The sequence below is a fragment of the Callithrix jacchus genome, chromosome 9, assembly GCF_049354715.1.
Source record: "Callithrix jacchus isolate 240 chromosome 9, calJac240_pri, whole genome shotgun sequence".
NCBI classification, from domain to species: domain Eukaryota; kingdom Metazoa; phylum Chordata; class Mammalia; order Primates; family Cebidae; genus Callithrix; species Callithrix jacchus.
Window position 1 is genome coordinate 101,803,975 of NC_133510.1, and position 21,263 is coordinate 101,825,237.

At 42.3% G+C, this 21,263-nt stretch overlaps 1 protein-coding gene across 3 annotated transcripts in view; it reads left to right on the top strand.

Annotated features, from left to right (window-relative positions):
- APAF1 (apoptotic peptidase activating factor 1) overlaps positions 1 to 21,263 on the top strand; it is a 98,496-nt gene that overhangs the window by 73,812 nt on the left and 3,421 nt on the right. For all 3 annotated transcript variants that reach the window (XM_035258502.3, XM_035258504.3, XM_035258505.3), the window contains 4 exons: positions 12,513 to 12,632; positions 13,290 to 13,415; positions 15,046 to 15,171; positions 16,800 to 16,943. In XM_035258502.3, coding sequence (XP_035114393.1) covers positions 12,513 to 12,632; positions 13,290 to 13,415; positions 15,046 to 15,171; positions 16,800 to 16,943 — 516 coding nt within the window. The remainder of the gene's footprint in view (positions 1 to 12,512; positions 12,633 to 13,289; positions 13,416 to 15,045; positions 15,172 to 16,799; positions 16,944 to 21,263) is intronic.

Genomic DNA, 21,263 nt, shown 5'->3' on the forward strand with positions numbered 1-21,263 from the left:
AAAAGCAATTAGTGAAGTTTTTGGCTTCGGTTAAGCTCAACATGTTAACACCTTGCCATACTAGCATTAACCAAGAGAAAGGTTGGGGAGTGTTGCTTCAGGGCTTGAGTTGGTTAGTTAAGGTGGCCTCATTCTGCAGGTTGGAGTTGCTTAATGAGTTAAGTCTATTTCCACTGGCACAATGTGGATATAGGACCGAAATATTAGCCACGTACTGCTGGGGTGGCTGTCTGTAACTACTGCATAGGCTGCTTTTCGCCACCCCTTGGCTGTCAATATTGAACTCCCATCTACATTCTGCGTTAGATAGGGGAAGGTCAGACAGGCCCTCCCGAGGTTTAGCAAATGCATCTGTTAGTTCAGGGCAGGAATGGGCTGAGGAGGGGGAATGGGATGGAAGGGGAAGCAAAGTAGCTGGGTTGAGTGGAGAAGTGGGATGAAGGCTGACTAAAGGATTTCCAATAAAGAGTAGATGAAACTCCTGTAGGTGAGAGGGTCCTAGGTGAGCGAGAGATTTGTGAGAGAGAAGGTCAGTCAGTCGATGAGAAAACACTGAAATGGGCTGGCCCAAGGTAAATTTTAGGGATTCCTTGGTAAGTTCTGTTACCGCTCCCAGGGCCTGTAGGCAAGGCTGCCATCCCCTGACTGTGGGATCAAGTTGTTTTGGTAAGTATACTACAGGACGATATACAGGACCTAGGGGTTGGGTTAGGATTCCAACTGCAACACCTTGTTTCTCATCAGTAAACAAGTGGAAGGGATGGTTAGGGTCTGGCAGTTGAAGTGGAGGTGCCATGGACAGAGCAGTTTGTAGGGTTTTGAAAGCTTGTTTTACAACTCTGGGATGAGAGAGGGGTCCCGTGGGTGTGTCCTTAGCTGCCACATACAGAGGTTTAGCTAGAGCAGCAAAGTTAGGTACCCAGTGATGGAAGAATCCTACAAATCCTAAGAAGGAGAGAATCTGGTCTGCAGTCTCCAGGGGCTGCAGTGAAAGAAGTACCTGCCAGTGGTCAGTTTTTAGGCTTTTAGTTTTGGGGGTGAGGCGAATGCCTAAGTAGACTACTGAGGTGACTGACAACTGTGCTTTAGAGGGAGATACCCGGCACCCCTGGGATCCAGGAAAGTTAAGGAGAGTGGCAGTATGCTATTGAGATAGGGAGAGGGAAGGGCTACAAAGTAATAGGTCATCCACATACTGGAGAAGGAGACTGGGTTGGAGGGAGCAGGAGCTCAGGTCAGCTGCCAAGGCTTGTCTGAAAATATGGGGGCTGTCTCTAAATCCCTGGGGCAGGACCGTCCAGGTGAGCTGCTGTGACAGTTTGGTGTCAGGATCGGTCTAGGTGAAGGCAAAGAGGAAGTAAGACTCTGGGTGAAGGGGAATAGTAAAGAAGGCGTCCTTGAGGTCAAGAACCGTCAAATGAGAGGTAGTGGAGGGAATGTTGGATAACAGGGTATATGGGTTGGGGACCACTGGGTGGAGGGGTACCACCACCTCGTTGATGAGGCACAGGTCCTGAACTAGGAGGTAGTTGCCGGTTGACTTTTGGACTGGTAAGATAGGAGTATTACAAGGGAAACTGATGGGGATAAGGAGTCCCTGGGCCAGAAGTCGGGTGATTATAGGCCTTAGGCCTTGGCGGTGGGTTTTGGAGATAGGAAACTGGGGATGTGAGGGAAAGTGGGTAGGATCCTTGAGAAGAATTTTAACTGGTGTGTGATGTCTGGCCACCACAGGCTTGGAGGTATCCCATACCAAGGGATTAACTACATCAGGAGGGATAGGGGGTTGAGGCAAGAAATTAAGACAGGGCATGGTGTCGGTTAATAGTGGCAGTAGGAGGTGTGTGGGTGAAGGGCTTGAGTGTGGGGGGCCAGTGGGTTGGAGGGTGGCCCCTACAGTCTGGAGAATATCTCGTCCTAAAAGTAGGACTGGGCATGAGGGTATGATTAGAAAGGAGTGAGAGAAGGAGTGTCCATCAAGGATACAGGCTAAGGGATGGGTTTGATTAGGACAGGAAGGCTTCCTGTCAATTCCCACGACTGAAACCTGGGAAAGTATACTAGGCCCTGAGTAGGAAGGCAGAATAGGTAGCCCCTGTATTCATTAAAAAGTAAATGGACTTACCCATTTCCTGCAGTGTTACCCTGGGCTCGGCAAGGGTGATGGGGGTCCTCGAGTCTGGGCTGCTTCAGTCGTCCAGAAGCCCGAGATGTTCAAGTGAAGGGACTGCATTCTGTGGACCGGCCTGCCCTCCACATAGAGGTGTGGGGGGTGAGCCTGCAGCCTGGGATGGGCAGTCAACCTTCCAGTGTCCAGTCTGCAGCTTGGGCAGGGTCCAGGAGGTGGACGAGGACAGGGGCATTGCCGTGCCCAGTGTCCCTCCTGGCTACATTTGAAACAGGGCCCTGGCGGAGCCTTTGAAGAATTTTGGGAGGGTTTTGATGGACCCCCCTCCACCGGATGTTCGGTGGGCTGCTGGCCTCAGGGCTGCTACAAGAGCTCGGGTTTGGAGGCCTACCTATTGCTGTAAACGGGCCTGGTGGGTGGCCTCAGCCTTTTCCTCTCGGCCATTGAAAACTTTAAATGCCATATTCACCAGGTCCTGTATGGGAGTTTGGGGGCCCTCCTCAGCTTTTTTAAGTTTCCTCCTTTTATCACCTGCTGACTGGGAGATGAAGTGGGTGGCTAGGACTGTAGCCCCTGCTAAGGAGGCCAGATCCAGCCGGGTATGAAGGATCATAGCATTAGTTAGTCGGTCTAGGAAGGCAGTTGGGTTTTCATCAGGACCTTGAGGTATTTCCCTTAACTTGTCATAATTAACTACCTTTTGAGCTGCGCTTTGCATGCCCACTAGGAGGCACTGTAGCATTTGGTCTTGGCGGCGGCGGCCGGTTTGATAGTCCCAATGAGGGTCGGCCTCGGGGACCACCGCTGCACCTACTGGCATTTGATTGTGAGATGTACCTGATCAGCGTGTGCTCGGGCCACTGTAAGAATGTAGTCACGCTTATCTGGAGTAAGAGTGAAGGACAGGATCACATAGCTGTCATGCCATGTGAGGTCGTACACCTGGGTGAGGTAACGAAATTCTTTGGTATAAACAGTAGGATTGGTAGAGAATGACCCTAGGCCTTTTTCAATGGCTGATAGATCAGAGAGAGAGAAGGGAACATGTACTTGGACAGCGCCTTCTGCTCCGGCTACCTCACACAAAGGGCAGAGGAGTGTGGGGTCGTGAGAGCCAGTGCAAGCACTGACAGGGGAAGTCATATTAGGGCTTTGGGGAGGAGAAGGAGAAGAGGGAGGAGGGAGTTGAGGCCTTGCATAAGGAGAGGGATTGGTAAAGTGGGCGGGGCAGGACAGGTCTTCTGGGTTTTTGGAGAGTGCAGAGTTGGGAGAGGCTGAGGGCAAAGGCAGGGTTTTGGCTAATAGGACCTGGGCAGTGGTGCAGGAGGAGCAGAGGGCGAGGCAGAAGCGAAGATATCAGAAAGCCTGTACGTAGGAGACCTCTGACCATTTACCGTTCTTTTGGCAAAAGTTATTTAAATCTGTCAGGACATTGAAGTCGAGTGTGCCTTCCGGAGGCCACTTAGACTGGTTATCCAGAGGGTACTGTGGCCAGGCCACGGTAGAGAGAAAAGCAGCCTTTTCTTTTTAATGGAAAGACCCAGTTTGGGTAGATTTTGGACTAGGCATCCTAATGGCGATTTAGGATCTGGGCGGGACTCCTGATTGCCCATGGTTCACTTTCTTGTGGGGTAGTTAGGGGTAAGAAAGGAATATGGAAAGTATTATACCCAACACGGGCAGAAGTACTCCTTTCCTTGGGTGGGTGGCTGAGAGAACTTACAGGCTGCAATGATTATAACGAGAAAGAAAATAAAAAGAGATAGGGCTAGGGCTGTCTGAGACAGAGCCACATATAGGATTGATGGACAAAGGGTGGGTGCCCCCCAGATGGGAGACCAGTCTGATGCCTTCACGGCCATATCCCGAAGGGATGTTCCAGGGCGTCTTGGCTAAGGTGTACTCATATAACCCACAGGCCTGGTCACCTCAGAACTTTCAGTCCTGAGGTGAGTCACCGTTATGCCTTATGACGTCCCTGTGGAACTGTGGGTTGAGGCCCACACAAGCCCTGTAGCTGTTAGGCCGTGGGACTACACATAAACTCACTCACTCACTCACTCACTCACTCACTCACTCGGGATTAGGAAGAGAAACTGAAAGTACAGTTACTTAATTAATGGGACTTTATAAGCCAAAGGGCTGATTTGAGATAGATGTTTTAGTACCGTAAGCCGGGGATTTGGTCCTGCTGTTAGGCAGGGCCCAGGTCTGCAAACGGGGCTTCTGAATACCTAAACCTTGGCCGCTGCTGTGGAGATGTTTGGAAGGCGTCCTGGACTGCACTACTGAACACTGGAGAGAGTTCAGGAATATAGGGACGTCTCCCTCAAATTCCTGACCCCCGGATAATCCCTCACGGGGAGAAGACAAGAGTATAGGGACGTCTCCTCTACGCTCAGGTCCTCAAGATGAGGCTGGGGCCCCAGGCCCACAGCGAGAAACAAGAAGGAGTCCCTGACGCAGCCACAATTACGAGCAGGGAATGCACGAGAATACGAGAGGGTTCAGGAAGGTGGGGACGTCTCCCTCAGAATCCTGACCCTGAGAAACCCCTCACGGGGAGAAGACAAGAGTGTAGGGATGTCTCCTCTACGCTCAGGTCCTCGAGATGATGCTGGGGCCCCGGGCCCACGGTGAGAAACGAGAAGGAGTCCCTGACGCAGCCATGGTTACGAGCAGGGAGTCCACGAGGCAGGCAGTGGGAGAGGCTGTGGGTAACAGAAGTCTTACCTTGTGATGGAGCAGTTCCCTGGTCCAGCTTCGGGTGGAGGAGGCAGTTTCCCCCAGGAGGGGTCTTACAACTCCTCCCGGGTTTCAGCACCACTTGTAAGGGTTATTATCTTGTGAGGTTTATTGCCGAGTTTAAAATGAGGAAACTGAGGCCAGCATAAGAAAATTAAATGCCAATTTATTTAACTCCAAGACGAGGTTCCCTGGTCCCGGGGAAAGGGGCCAGGGAAGTCGTGCCTGACTTCTCTCTGGCATGGGGTTTTATAGGGAGTGAAGGTGTTTGATTGACTGTGGAGAAACAGGATGTGGACGGGGCGAGCTGCTATTGGTAGGTAGGCGGGGTTTTCCAATGGCAGGCTAGGTGCCGAGTGCAGAGTTTAGTGTTGAGTGCAGATTCTGGTGTGGAGTGCAGAGGGGTTTTCCAATGGCAGGCTAGGTGCCGAGTGCAGAGTTTAGTGTTGAGTGCAGATTCTGGTGCGGAGTGCAGAAGTGGGCACTGGTGCCAAGTGCAGAGTTTAGTGCAGAGTGCAGATTCTGATGCGGAGTGCAGAAGTGGGTGTGTGTAGAGTGCAGATTCTGGTGCGGAGTGCAGAGGTGGTCGTGTGTTGAGTGCAGATTCTGGTGACTTAATTTTCAGGCATAGAGAGGGATGGGCGTATCCGAGCTCCTGGCGAGGCAACCGGCCTTACAAAATCCAAAGGAAATCATTTTATTCTTTCCTTTTAAGAATAAAATGTTTACTACAGGAATGAAATTCAGTGGAAAGAAAATAGCTTGACATAATAAAGAATTGTGGATATGGAGGCCTAAACTTACTATATATTCTTTTAAAATTTACTTGATTGTTATTAAAGTCCTAATGCACATTCTTTTAAAATTCAAATAGTATTACAAGGCTTATTATTAAAAATAAATTCTTTCTCCCATTTTTCTTTTTCCAGAGGCACCACTTTAGCTTTTAGATGTTTCTTTTGATACTACCTTCATGCCTCTGTATGGCATGCTTATCGTGCTCTCCTTGATTTTCCCATTTGAGGAATTATCTACTGAATTCCCTACAGGAAGATACCTTTTTTCCTCCTCCTACCTGTCCTGCCTTCTGCGTATGTACATGCGCATTCATACACACTCATCAATCCATGTTATCCCAGTTATAATGAAATTTTGTTTAGATCCCTCCTGTTATTATGATCACTGTGTTCTAAGAGTACTGTGAATGTGGTTTTTTGTTTTTGTTTTTTTTGCCTTAACACAGTTTAGGAAGATTTGATCTTTGGATGTAGTTGGAAATTATTTTACACTAAAACTTTGAAGACATTGCTCCATTTTCTTCCAAGTTCCAAAGTTCATGTTGAGAAGTCTGAAGCCATTTTGCTTCCTAATCTTTCTCTCTGGAAGATTTTAGGATTTTCATTTTGTCCCCAGAATTTTGAAATTTCCTGATGATATGCTCTGGTGTTTGTTTTTATTCATTATTTTGGACATTCAGTCTCCCTTCTAAATTTGGAAACCTATGTTTTTCAGTTCATGGAATTTTACTTGATTATTTTTTTGATTCTTTTCTTTTTGGTCCAGTTTGCTTTTTCTTTCTGTGACATCCATTATTCAGGTGTTAGATCTCCTGGACTGATACTCTAGTTTTCTTTTTCAACGTTTCATCTTTCTATACTGTGCTCTATTTTCTGGAAGTTTTCCTCAGTTTTGCCTTCCAGCCTTTTTATTGAGTTTTTCATGTCTACTATTCTATTTCTAATGTATTAAGTTCTTATTTTATAGGGAGAATATCTCCTTTTACCTCTCTGAGAGACACACACACACACAAATTATACGCACACACACACATACATATAATTTTTCCCCCCAAATTTTTATTTTGCTGTGTAGTTGTTGTTCCCTCCAAGTTGCTTTTTTCTGTTTGGTTGTTTTGACCTCCTATTTTGAAGGCCTCCTCAGCTCTCTAATTAATGGTGGTTAGCTACCAGAGATGGGTACTAAACAATTAGCTGAAAGCTTTGTGTGTGTGTTGACTTCTCTAAAAGGTGATCTGGAAGGGGAAACTTTGTTGTTAGTATCTTCAGGTCTTTTGTCTTGGTCTCCTCAGATTCCTAGAGAGGAATTTTCTGGTCTCTTGCCTGGAGGATGAACCTGGCTGGCAGGTTCTCAGAGCTGTTGGGGAAGAGAACAGGAAGTATTTAATAGATGTTGGATCTCAACATTTAGTTTGTATACCTTCCCTGGATTCTCTGTTCTCAGAATTGTAATTTTACCCTCAGTTGTGTTGGTGCCCTTAAATTCAGGGATCCTTTTTTCTAGTTTGCTGTCATTGTCTATAGGGATATTGTCTGCCTTTTCCCCTTTTTTCTCATGGTGACTTTGAGATTCAGCAACAACTCTTTTCTTCTCTTTTTTTTGAGTCTGAGTTTCACCCTATCGCCCAAGCCGGAGTGCAGTGGTTCAATCTTGGTTCAGTGAAACTTCCACCTCCCAGTTTTCAAGTGATTCTCCTGCCTCAGCCTCCCGAGTAGCTGGGATTACAGGCGCCTGCCACCACAGGCAGCTGTTTTTTGTTTTTTTTTGGCATTTTTAGTAGAGACAGGGTTTCACCGTGTTGGCCAGGCTGGTCTTGAACATCTGATCTCAAATGAGCTGCTCTCCTTAGCCTCCCAAAGTGCTGGGATTACAGGCGTGAGCCACCACAGCCAGCCTTCTTTTTTATATGAAATCAATTTTCCTAACCTCTTTGGAGGAGGGGGAGGTCCAGCATTTCTAGCTTCACAACTCTGCAGCTCTTCTCTTGTTTTCATGAGGCATTAAATATATGGCCTTGGGCCAGGCAATAGGAGGCTCACACCTATAATCCCAGCACTTTGGGAGGCTGAGGTGGATGGATCACAAGGTCAGGAGATTAAGACCATCCTGGATGGCCGGGCATGGTGGCTCATGCCTGTAATCCAAGCACTCTGGAGGCCAAGGCGGGTGGATCACCTGAGGTTGGGAGTTCAAGACCAGCCTGACCAACGTGGTGAAACCCCATCTTTGAAAAAAAAAAAAAAAAAAAAAAAAAGACCATCCTGGCCAACATGGTGAAACCCCATCTCTACTGAAATACAAAAAATTAGCTGGGTGTGGTGGCACACCTGTAGTTTTAGCTGTTTGGGAGGCTGAGGCAGGGGAATTGCTTAAACCTGGGAAGTAGAGGTTGCTGTGAGCCAAGATCATGCCGTTGCACCCCAGCCTGGCAACAGAGCAAGACTCCATCTCAAAGAAAAAAAAAATATGGCCTTACTGGACACGGTGGCTCATACCTTTAATCCCAACACTCCGGGAGTCTGAGGTGGGAGGATTGCTTGAGGTGGGAGGATTGCTTGAGGCCAGGAGTTAGAGACCAGCCTGGGCAACATAGCAAGACCCCATCTCTACAAATAAAATAAATTAGCCAGGTGTGATAGTGGATGCCTATAATTCCAGCTACTCAGGAGGCTGAGGTCAGAGGATCACTTGAGCTTAGGAGGTCCTGGCTGGAGTGAGCTGTGATCATGCTATTGCACTCCAGCCTGGGCAGCAGAGCATCCCCATCTCAAGTATATATATAGCCTTGTTCTTAGGAAATCTCTTTGCCCCATCTGTTTCCCTCACGGTTATTTGGACTTTCTCTTTCCTTTGTCGCCCTATCCTTGTTCTAGGATTTTATTCTTTGTGGCTTTAGAAGTGAAGGAGATAATGTGCTCAATGGAAGTTATTATATTCCTTTTAGTATATGTATTGCTTATGGTGGCAATATTTAATTATGTTGTTAAAAACTCTTTTGTAAAAAAGATCTTTTAATGTTATGTCTGTGTGAGTCCTAGGAAGGAGTATGATTGGAAGGAAATTTGGCTTCGGTACAGAAACTCATTTGTTATAGGCTCCCATTACACTGGTGTTCTAGGCTGTAAAACTCAGTGTAATAGTCACCTTTCTTTCTCTCCAGATGTTTTGGAATGGGTAAAACCAAAAACTACATCTGATGAAATTCTTTTGAGACATTGTATACTATGTAGTCTTTCTATCAAAAAAACATAAGATTTTTATGACCAGCTTGATGATTTCAGGTATTCTCAGCTAGAGGGAAAAATAATTTCTAGAAATATTTTTAGAAAAGGAGTTAGATTATATTTAGAAATATAAGTTAAGTAGTTGTGTTTCTTCCTCTTTTTCTGTTCTACTCAGAATACTTACAGTGTTTTAAATGTAACACAACTCTCTATAGATATTTTCAAGAAATGACTGGTTGGGTTTTGTTTTTAATTTTTAAAGTTTTTGTAAATGATAAATGGAGATTTGTTTTAATCATCTTTGTATCCCGTGTCTGGAATACAGTAAGGGTTTTGTAAATCTTTGCTGAGCTGAAGTTATTGCCAAAATTTGAAAAATCAACTCACCTGATTATAGCCCTTAGGATTGGGAAAACTGAGGTCTACCTTGGTAGTTTTTGATCTTTCACCTTGAGGTAAATAAAGGCCAAGTATTAGCCATGCTTACTTGAGCTAGTATATAAGACTATGTTGATTCTTGATGGTATGAAAAGTTTCCTTAGCATTTCTACAATTTAAATTTTATTCATATAGCTAAAAAAATTCTACAAGTATATATACATTGCAAAAATTATAGTCAATGATAGAGACATCACTAAACTCAACGTTTACAGTTGACTAATGCTGGTGGGAGTTTAGTGATATTAAGGTTATTCTGTATATTTCAGTCCAACCACAACGAAAAAAATCACTTATCATTGCCTAGTCAGAAACCTGCTGTAACAAAAGCTGTAAATACTACTCTTAATCTGCCCTCGGTGGTTGTCAAATTCTCCGTTATATGTGCTCATGAAGTCTGAGTTCTTGATGTGGAAGGCAGAAGTATGATACTAAGTTAGACATGAACACTGAATCAAGCAGAGCTAGGATAAGCAGCTTCTGTAAACTAGGAGGAGCTGTTCGGTATGGCCATTGATCTTCCAGTCCAGTAAAGCCCAGAAAGGAGGAGGAGAGAGCCAGGAGGTTCCTAGTAGAAATGGACTAGGGTCTTTTATGCTTAGTCACATGTGGTGCCCTTCCTCTCTGGTATGATTTGGGAAGCCAGAAAAGCCTCCATTTCTTCCGCTTCCCCCAGCATATCTCATTGAGTTCTTAAAATATGAAAATTCCTAATTCATTCTCTTTTGAATTATTCTCACTTCCAGTGCATCTTCTAAAGTTCTCTTGCTTGCATACAAGACCCTATGTCTCTGATATCCTGCTTCTGTGAATGAGCATTCTGAAGCAGAAGATGAGGAGAGATCTGAGAGGCAGGGGTTGGTGGGGAGGACAACTGCTAAATGTGATAGAAAAAGAAGTGAAAACAAAAAGGGGGAATAAGAGATGTTTCTTTTACGATTTTGCCTCGGTCTGATTAAAGATATTTCTGCTGTGGCCGGGCGCAGTGGCTCATGCCTGTAATCCCAGCACTTTAGGAGGCCGAGGTGGGCGGATCACCTGAGGTTGGTAGTTCAAGACCAGCCTGACCAACATGGAGGAAACCTTGTCTCTTAAAAAAAAAAAAAAAGATATTTTTGCTATTTAATATTGGCCAGTAAAAAGCTAGACCCAGAATGTTACTCATGTGAATACCTGTAGTGGTGGCTGATTTTTCTTTATCATTTTATTCTTTTGGAGCTGGCCTGTTTGCTCATACCTCAGATTTTTAGCTTCATCAGGCCCATGGGGCTGTTTCCTTTGGCTACCTTCTCAGCCTTTTTTTTCTTCTGTTTCTTCTGCATCTCCTGTGTTCTAGTCGGATGGAATTATGAGTAGGTCCTTTTTCACGTTTTTCTACTCTTATACTTTAACTCCAGCATTTATTCCCTTTGAAGAACACTTTTCAGTTTCTGAATCACACTTTCAACCCATTCCTCAAGCCTACTTTGAATGTGCTATTGCCACCAAATTTTTTCTAAGGAATTGCTTTTTTTGAGTTTCACAGAACTTTTATCTCTATCATTGTATCTTCTATTATAGGCTTTTTTGGGTTTCTTGTTGTATTTCTCATTTTCTTTGCTAAACTCTTAGGTTTCTTTATGCTAGATTCTTATTTGATTCATATTTGCTTTGTATATAGGTACTAAATAAACGTTTGTTAAATAAGTTAATTTGAAGTCAGGTATTAACAAAGCTCTAAATACAGTTGCTTTGATTTAGTAATTAAGAGATGTCTTTAATGTAGACATGGCATAAAAATAAACTTCTGTGTACCTGTGTCTCAGATATGTTTTTATGCCTCTTTTGTGCTACTCATTTTATTTCAATCCCTCCCCACCCCTTTCCTTTTGTCTGAGGAGCTCCTCCTGAAGCTCCACATGAAAAACAATGCCTTCTCACTTCCTTCATTTTGAGGATTACATTGAGAGATAGCTGAGATTTTGAAGCTTGGAAACTCCATGTTCTGGTTTGAAGCTGCTTTAATCAGCTGGCCTTCCCAGGCCAGTTTCAGTGGAACCAGGATCTGCAGACTTCCCCAGCCTGTAGGTTCAGAAACCTGTGAATATGTAATTGGGATAATTTTCTTAGGAAAATTTAATCAGATGGTGAGCTCACTGGCATATTGTGGTTTTTTTCTATCTTCTGGTATAATTAACTGTTCTCCAAGCAACTGAAGAAAACAAATTTTATTTAGGAGGAAAAGTGTTTTATTTTGCCCCTAGTCAATTTACTTAACCCCAGCTTCTGTCTGTCTGTAAAATATGGACACCATAGTCTCTTCTCTGTTTTACTGAAATGCCATGTGAGTAAAAGTGTCGGGGTCCGGCACGTCTGCCAGGGGACTACCGACCTGCACGAGTCCCCAAGACCGCCAACGTAGATGTCTCGTTCAGCCTGAGGGAGAGAGTGCATGGAAGTGAAAGAAAATAGAAAAGCGGAGTCTGGAGGGCTGGCTTAGGCTGTGTCCAAGCAGCCATTTTAGTTTTGCAATATGTTTCCTTATATACTTTTCTGAAGTCAAAGTTGTTTACACCAGATCAATGTACTTAAGTTACAGTAAGCAAGTTACGCCCAGTAAGTAAGTTAATCCCATTAAGTAGGTTATGCCCAATAAGTAGGTTACTTTCAGTAATTAGGTTACGCCCAATAGATCAATGTAAGTAAGTTACAGTCACGCCCAGTAAGCTATGGGAAGTAAGTTACAGTTAAGCCCTGTAAGCTATGGTAAGTAAGTTACAGTTACACCCAGTAAGTTGGTAAGTAAGTTACCAAGTGTAAATACTTAAGTTAATATTTTACAATGAAGGTAACAAGGGTCCAAAATGAACACAATCAAGCAATAAACCATAAGAAGCCGAAAGTGGACACATTGCCTCCCAAGTCCTTATATCCATAAAGTAATGTCTGTTAATTATTTAGAATAACATAGTCCCTCTCTTGGTTCCTGCTTTCCCTCAGCTCAACTCCCCCAACCAGGGATCTGTGTCTGGGCTCAAGCTCACTGTATGGCAAGGCCCATTTCCCAGGGGCCTCACACGGGAGTGATCCCCACAGATTCCCTCATAAAAGATTTAGACAAGAGAATGCACACTCTTTCCACCCCTCCAATGAGACAGGATCGGGGAGGATAATATCAGACTTATTTCATTGATATTCAGGTATGGAATTGGCAACTGGAGAAATGTGAAGTTCTACAAGCCCATCAGGAACCAGTGAAAGACTTCAGACTCTTGAAAAATTCAAGACTGCTTTCTTGGTCATTTGATGGAACAGTGAAGGTAATTTGAAGCATAAGTTTGTTTTTTTTAGAAAGTATTCTCATATTGCAATGATTATATTGAGACAGCCAAAAGCCACTGGAGGCTAACTACTTACGTTAAAATTTTTAAATTTTTCTCATGCTTGTTTTCTGTTTGTTGCAGTCACTTACATCTGCTGTGTGTGTGTGTGTGTGTGTGTGTGTGTGTGTGTGTGTGTGTTTTGAGATGAAGTCTCACTCTGTTGCCCAGGCTGGAGTGTAGTGGCATGATCTTGGCTCACTGCAACCTCCGCTTCCCAGGTTCAGGCAATTCTCCTTCCTCAGCTTCCTGAGTAGCTGGGATTACAGGTGTGTGCCACCACGCCCAGCTAATTTTTGTATTTTTAGTAGAGACGGGGTTTCACCATGTTGGTCAGGCTGGTCTCGAACTCCTGACCTTGTGATCCACCTGCCTCGGCCTCCCAAAGTGCTGGGATTACAGGCATGAGCCACTGTGCCCGGCCCATCTGCTGTGTTTTAATGAGCATTTATACTAGCAGACATTTAAAATAAAGGGGTCAGAACAGTCAGTGTACTAAAACTCTTGTTTTATAGATTTGTCATATAGCTGATTGTGGTTTTTACTAAAATGTTCTTAAAAGTGTCAACCTCCAGGTTCTTTTTTTTTTTTTTTAAGGTATGGAATATTTTTACTGGAAAAGTAGAAAAAGACTTTGTCTGTCACCAGGGTACAGTACTTTCTTGTGACATTTCTCATGATGCTACCAAGTTTTCATCTACCTCTGCTGACAAGACTGCAAAGGTAGGTCAATCAGTTGAAACCCTGCATAAAACTTTGGTAGTGGTTATGCATAATGAGTCCAAATAATATATCCAACAGGACATAACAGTTGCTCGCTACATGTCTGTCTCATGTTTTGTTATCTTTTGGAGGATACCCATTGGTATTTAGTTGGTGTCAAATTAAATACATTGAGGACTAATGATTTCTCCCTTATGGATTATTTTTTGTCTATAACTAATCAAATGCAACCTCTATTACATATTGTAGGCAATAAAAATCATTGAAAGGGATTTACATTTAATTATACACTGATGGTAAAATTTTAACATAATTGATGTAATATAATAGACTTGTGTATAAAATCACATTCTGCTGAATGATGCTGCTTGGTTGGGGACCTTGAGTATTCCCTTCTCTCCTTTTTTCTCCTACCAATCTTTCCAGACTATAAACCTTGGAATCGTCAGGGACTCTATTTTGATTTTGACTTTTGTGCTCTGTTGATGACTCTTTAGTGCCCTATAGATTTGTCTTCTCCTCCTTGTCACTGCCCTGAAGAGCATGCTTTCCTCCTCCTCCACTGGTGGACTGTCCCAGCATCCTGCCTCTGGTCTGCACCTCTTCTACTTTATCTTCCATACCACTGCCTGTGTCCCTTGTTGAAACACCTGTTATCTGATGGTTTGTAGGCCAACTACTTAGCTTATCACTGTCTTTTTCTGCTACATTGTTTCCTCTATGCCAGCCTGCTTTCCACCTTCATCTTTTTGTGCATGCTGCTAACTTTGGTTTGATAAACCTCTACTCTTTTACCTTGAAGCATTGTGACTCATCCTTCTAGACTTAGATTTGATGGCAGCTCTTTTGAAGCATTTTCTTCTCTACCTTCAGGGTTTCTATTACATTTTATTCATTTGTTAGAACATTTACTTCATACAACTGTTCACTAACTGTTTATGAGCCTGCCTTTGTGATTGTACTATAAACTTTTCAAGGATAGTGACTGTAGCTAGTTTATCTTTTTGCACCACTAGTTCTTAGCTCACAGTGCTTGGAACTTGGTAGTTTTTAATATGTGCTTGCTAAATGAGGTTGACAAAACCATGAGAAAAAATATTGAAAGGAAAAAACCCCAGCATTTGGCTGCCAAGATAGTAGACTAGTATAGTGACTAACCTTTAAAGATTGTCACATGCTAGTAATTTCACTCTTTATAATCTCATTTAATTTTCACATCATAGGTAAGATTGTCCTCATTTTACAGATGCAGAGTCTGAAGCTATAGAAACTTATATGAGTTGTCCTAGTCACAAGAATCTAGCTAACAGTGGAGCCAGGACACACACTGAGGTCTGCTTCACTCCACAGACTGCTCTTAGCTGATTCAGTCTTCTTCCATCTAGGTCTAAAGTAGGGAAGAGGTGACATTGATCTTTGAGCTGAATTTAACTGAGTAATTAAAGGGAAACTAAGAAAAATTAAGAAGATTGCATGCTGGAACTTGGGCATCTCATGAAAGTTTATGAATTACCAAATATTAGAACTTCCATGTGATTGAATTTATGGCTGAAGAGCACTCAAGGCAGGGTTTGCAGATGGTTACTTTGAGCATATGTAGCATTGCTAAACAATCCTAATTGCCTTCCAGATCTGGAGTTTTGATCTCCTTTCGCCACTTCATGAATTGAGGGGCCATAATGGTTGTGTGCGCTGCTCTGCCTTCTCTGTGGACAGTACCTTGCTGGCAACGGGAGATGACAATGGAGAAATCAGGGTAGGCTGTTTGCTGGCATGAGAGCACTACTCTTCTTGTAGCTTGGGCTAGTACTCTTCACAGTGGGGACCTTTGTTCATGGGCCAGGGAAGCCTAGTTCCTGAAGTTGTGGTTGGATGAGGCATTCTTTTTGTTTCTTGTGCACATTGTATTCACAGCTGCGCTCCACTGCAGAAATGAATTTATTTTAGAGTTAGAGTGAAGCATTCCCTGTATATGTGAGAAGGCAAATGCTCTAGTTATTTGCAGTTCATTCTGCACCATTAGCTTGAGAATGATTCATCTTAATTTTTGGACTTGAACCAAAGGTTGTTTTTGGTAGCAGGATTTGAGGAAAATAATTTTGTAAATTGTGGTCTGGATTATAAATGAATTGCAAATCCTGCAGTTTCTGTGCTGAAAGAAAAGATCTCTTTAGCACTATACCCATTAGATAGCCATCTCCAGTGTGGTTTGTTGCAGTCCTCTGAGGACTGCCTGCCGGTTGAACAGAGCAGAGGTTCACATTTCGGTCACTGGGGGGCAGCGGAGAGCTCCTTATTGAGTCAGAGTCTCCATGATAGGCCAATTTTTATTACCCTGCGGTGCTTAAGATATGCATGCAAACCATGACAATTTTATTTAGAAAACCATTTTTTAAAAATATATAATTTTGACTTTTAGAAAACAACTTTTTAGGAGGCATAGAATGTTGTTTTCTTTGTATCTATGGAAACATAGTACACTATGGAAAAGTATTACATGCTGAAAGATTAGAAATTATGGAAAAGGAGTCAATTGACTTAGTTGTGTCAGAAGAACTATGGGGAGCTGATTGGAAAAGTTTGGGCATTGGGATGGTTGCTTTGGTAACCAGTGTATATGAGGAAGGTGGGGGTTTTCCCCCTTTCATTACAAAGGAGGATTTACAACTCCAGGAATAGGTATAGTGCAGAAGACTAGGAGAGTATACAGTTTGCAGGAATAGAGGTGTTATCAGATGGGCTTTCCAGGGAAATTAAGATTCTTCTTCTTGAGGACTAAGTAACCAACCTTCTCTACCAGTCACATAAATGTGTGTCAGCTGAAGTGGCAGGGCTGCTTTGGAAATGTTCATTTTGCTCTGAGTTTGCATCTTTGGATAAAAGTGCTCCTTTACCAGTTACGAGGTGGCATTTCAGTTTTCAACCACTGCAGAAAAAAATTGTCTCTCTTAAATTGTGTTATTTTACAAATATTTGTTGGTACATTAAAAAAATTTTTTCTCCCTAATTATTCAGAATATTGGAAAGCTGCTGATTTTTGTATGTATATGTACTGTCTTACTGAACTCTTTCTAATGAGTTTTTCCATTTGATTCTCTTGGATTTTCTAGGGAGACATTTGCAAATGATGATTTTATTTTCTTTTGTCATTTATGCCTCTGTTCTTTTTCTTATTCTGATGTACATTTATTTGAAGAATTAGAGCACTGCTTATATATTAAATGTCACTGGAAATAAATGGAAATATTAGCATCTGTGATAGGGTTGTTTATAAAAGTCTAGTAAAATAATTTTAGAATACATATATATGGTCATATATATGTTTTAAAACTAGAGAAGCTTCTGTATAACTCTGTTAATGAATTGTGTATCATGTTTACCTAGATATGGAATGTCTCAAACGGTGAGCTGCTTCATTTGTGTGCTCCGCTTTCAGAAGAAGGAGCTGCTACCCATGGAGGCTGGGTGACTGACCTTTGCTTTTCTCCAGATGGCAAAATGCTTATCTCTGCTGGAGGATATCTTAAGGTAAGAGTTCCCCAAGGACTGTGAAAGAAAATAATAGCCTATATCATATTTTCCAAGCTATTTTCACTTCCTGTTTCTTAGTTGGGCCTCTTACAACCCAGCGGAGTAAAAAGGCAGCTACTCGGGAGGATCACTCGGGCCTGTGAGGTCAAGACTGCAATGAGCCATGATTGCGCTATTGCACTCCGCCCTGGGTAACAGAGTGAGACCCTGTCTCAAAAACAAAACAAAACAAAAAACCTAGTAGTAAAATGAGTTTAGTAACTGAAAAAAACAAAACAAAACAAAACAAAACAGAAAAACATACTGAAAACAAAAAAGAACCAGATAAAACATTTAAAAATAACAAAAAAGGGAAAGAAAGAAAAAAATGGCAGTTACTGTTATCCCCACTTTGTAGTGACGAGACTGAGTTCCACAAGACTACTTTCCTCAGATCTTGGAAAAGCTCTGGTGACAGTGTTAGGGATGCCTTCAGTCGAGAGCTTTCATACTGCCCCATACTAAACTTGGGGCATCAGAATGACTAGCAAGTTGGGTGTTTAACTTAGTTCTGTTTTCCATGTCAATCACAATTAACTACGTTGGTTGAAAACCTTAAAAAAAAACATATTTTTGAAATTTCTTCAGTAATAATAGCAGCAATATATTGCTTTATAGTTTACAAAATAAGCTTAACTTCCCTCATCCTAGCCAGCTTTGTGAGGCTTAAATTTCATTCTTGGTTTACAGATAAGGAAAATGATTTTCTATGGAGATTATAATTTTCCTAAAGTTACATAATTAGTGCTGGGTGCAGTGGCTCACACCTGTAATCGCAGCACTTTGGGAGGACGAGGTGGGTGGATCACTTGAGGTCAGGAGTTCAGGACCAGCCTGGCCAACATGGTGAAACCTCGTCTCTACTAAAGATACAAAAAATTAGCTGGGTTTGGTGGTGGGTGCCTGGTTTTCCAGCTACTTGGGAGGCTGAGACATGAGAATTGCTTGAACCCCAGGGTTGGAGGTTGCAGTGAGCTGGGATTGCACCACTATACTCCAGCCTGGGCAACAAAGCAAGACTCCATCTCAAAAACAAAACAAAACAAATAAAAAAAATAAAGTTGCATAATTAATAAATAGAAAAGCCAGGACTCAGACCCAGGTCTCTGCCTCTCTTCTCTCTAGCAAATTCGCTTTTTAAAACTTACTAGTAGTTGAGGCTGCAATTTGAGTGTGTTGTGGCACTTCAGGGTCATATTTTTGGTGTTTTTTTGAGGCATCTTTTATCCATCCACTCAATAAGACTGTAGAATGCCCAGTGTTTGCTAAGGCCACAGCCGTGTGGCACAATGTTTATGGCTTGGTTCCTGCCTTTCAGTAGCTTATAGTCTATTGGGGAAGCAGATGGTAAACATAAAATCCCTAGAGTTTAGAAGGGGTCTGTGACTTGCTTTCATGAGTGAGGTGGAATTGCAAAGGAGAGGAGTGAACATACCAACCTTAGAGAGTTAGCAGAGGCTTCACCTGGAGGGGAATGCTTGAAGTGAGTCGTTTGAATAGTGGTTTACTTGAAAAAGTGATAGAAGATGATACTCTATATTGGTGGTCTCCAACCTTTTTGGTACTAGAGACTAGTTTCCTGGAAGACAGTTTTTCTACAGATGGGGTGGTAGTGGGCAGTTGGGGGTGGGGAATGGTTTCAGGATTAAACTGTTTCACCTCAGATCATCAGGCATTAGAGTCTTGTAAGGAGTATGCAAGCTAGATCCCTCACATGTGCAGTTCACAGTAGGACTCCTGCTGCTATGTGAATCTAATGCTGCCACTGATCTGTCAGGAGGCAAAGCTCAGGCGGTAATGTTCACTCACCTCCTGCCCTGCAGCTGGGTTCCTAAAAGGCCACGGACTAGTACTGGTCCATGGCCCGGGGGTTGGGGACTCTTCTATATTGGGCTGATCATTTGGACATTCTGAGAGCTATTTCATTTAAAATTGATCCCTAATAAGATCTTATGATACCACTATTTCTTACTGAAAACATTCAGGTGTAGGAAATGATTCTCATTAATTATTTAATGCAGAATAAGTGTTCAGAAATATTTGAATGACTGGCGTTTTGGTTATATGAGACCCACATGGCTGCAATTTTGCCGCCATAAAAATCTAGCTTATAAAAAAGATCAATTAGAGGGCAGTGTTTAGCTTTATGAAAGGATGTACTAAGAGGTACAAAAATACAGATAGACAAAAAGAGTAAGTTTTAGTATTTGATAGTACAGTAGGGAAATTATAGTTAAAAATTTATTGTATATTTTAAAATAGCTAGAAGAACTGTAATGTTCCCAACACAAAGAAAAGATAAATGTTTGAGGTGATGGATATCCCAATTATCCTAATTTGATCATTACACCTTGTATTACATGTACCCCCAAAATATGTACAACTGTAATATATCAATATTTTTTTTTAAAAAAGAAAGGATGTATGTATCCCTTTACAAGGTTTCATTGAAAGCACAATTCTGTTTACAAAATCTTGCATTAACCTACATCTTCATTCAGTTATTAGGAGATCCTGAGAAATGATCACCAATTGTTCTCCTTTAGTGTAAAGAACTAGAACCGAGTCTGTTCTGAGGATGATGCTTAGAGGAGAGTCATTGCTGTCTGTATTGGAAGCTGGGAGTCTTCAGCTATATTAGCTGCTGACAAATTTAACTGCTTAGCTTTGATACCAAGTTTCTAGAGACCACATCATTTGATTCTCTGGCCTCCACAGAATGCTATCACATAATTGAGAGTCTGGCTTATAAGATGTTATAAAGATCAGTGACCATATTTGCAGAGTTCTTGGGGAACCTTGAAATAAAGCAGCAGAATAGGTTTACATACTATCAGATTATGTCTTAAGGGTAAAAGAACTTCTAGCCTATATATTTAGTCTGTATATTTAAATGACAATCAGGCTGCCTTTGCCTTCTGGTTTGATTACTAGCTTATTCAACTGATTATGATATAGCCCAGCCTGCATCTACCCAGCATGTTAATGAGACTGTCCAAAAGCACAGAGCAAATTAAAAGTAAAAAGGAACAGCTGCTGTAGTGTCCAAAAGAATAGGCCTTTTGAGTCTGTTTACTTTAGAATCCAAGCTGTATAAATTGAGTTGCCAGTAAGATAAAGTAGGTATCCAGAAGCTAAAAAGTTCTTAACTTCCAAATTATTCCTATTTATAAGTGAAAAAATAATTTAGCTGTTTGCCTGCATTATGCCATGGAGTACATACTGAATGACAAGAAATTCACATTTATTCATGCACATGAAGGGGAAAGCTGATTGAAAATATGGAATACATGGTGATAAATGGTGGTGTGCCATGACTTGGTGGCAGCAGAGTGTAATGGTCAGGAGAGTGGGCCTTGGCCTTTAGATAGAATGCCTGAGTTCAAAGCCTGGCTCTGGCACTCATTAACTTTGTGACCTTGCACAGGTTGTTTAACTTCTGTGCCTTGATTTTCTTATCTGTAAACTTGATGTGATGCTAATACCTAGCTCATTTCAGAGATTTCCCATATACCCTTCCCCCCACAAATACATAACCTCTCCCATTATGACATCCTCCCACCAAAGATGTGCCTTTATTACAATTGATGGATCTCCACTGACACCTCATTATCATCCAAAGTCCATGGTTTAGGGTTCGTTCTTGGTGGCGTACATTTTTTAGGCAGTGGAACTAAGTGATCTCTAAGGGCCTTTGTGACTGAAAACGTGTCTTCTCTCAGGTTGGTGGAATGTGTTCTCTGTAATCTTGATTACATTGTTATTTTACAAAGCAAACTGTGAGTTGTGGGAAATCCCAAGTTAGTGCATGCTGCTTCAGTGAGGTTTACCAAATCCATTGGGTATACTTTTTGCATTTATTATTACTATTAGTGAACATGCATACTTGACCCACTCACGTGGGAAAGGCAGAATGCTGGGCACTGCCACAGGCACAAAGGTGGGTGACACTGTCATTGTGTGCATAATATTCAGGATCTTGGTGTGCTTGAGGCCTTTTCAAAAAAGTTTGTTTGTTGTCTCTTGCCCCCATTTTAGCCGTGAGATATATGGGTAAGCTTTATGATTCCCATGTGTTAAATGAACATAAATACTACTAGCAAATTCAATGATTGGGAAGGAAAGGAAGGACTTGGCTAGAGCACTGGCTGTGTTTGAGATGTTCAATATTTGTTTAGTAAATAGTGTAGATTATTGTATAAAGAAACTTGGTCAAGGACTCTTGCATCACACCTGGAGAAAGGAAAGATTTAGTAGAGAGAACATTCTTTCCTGTAG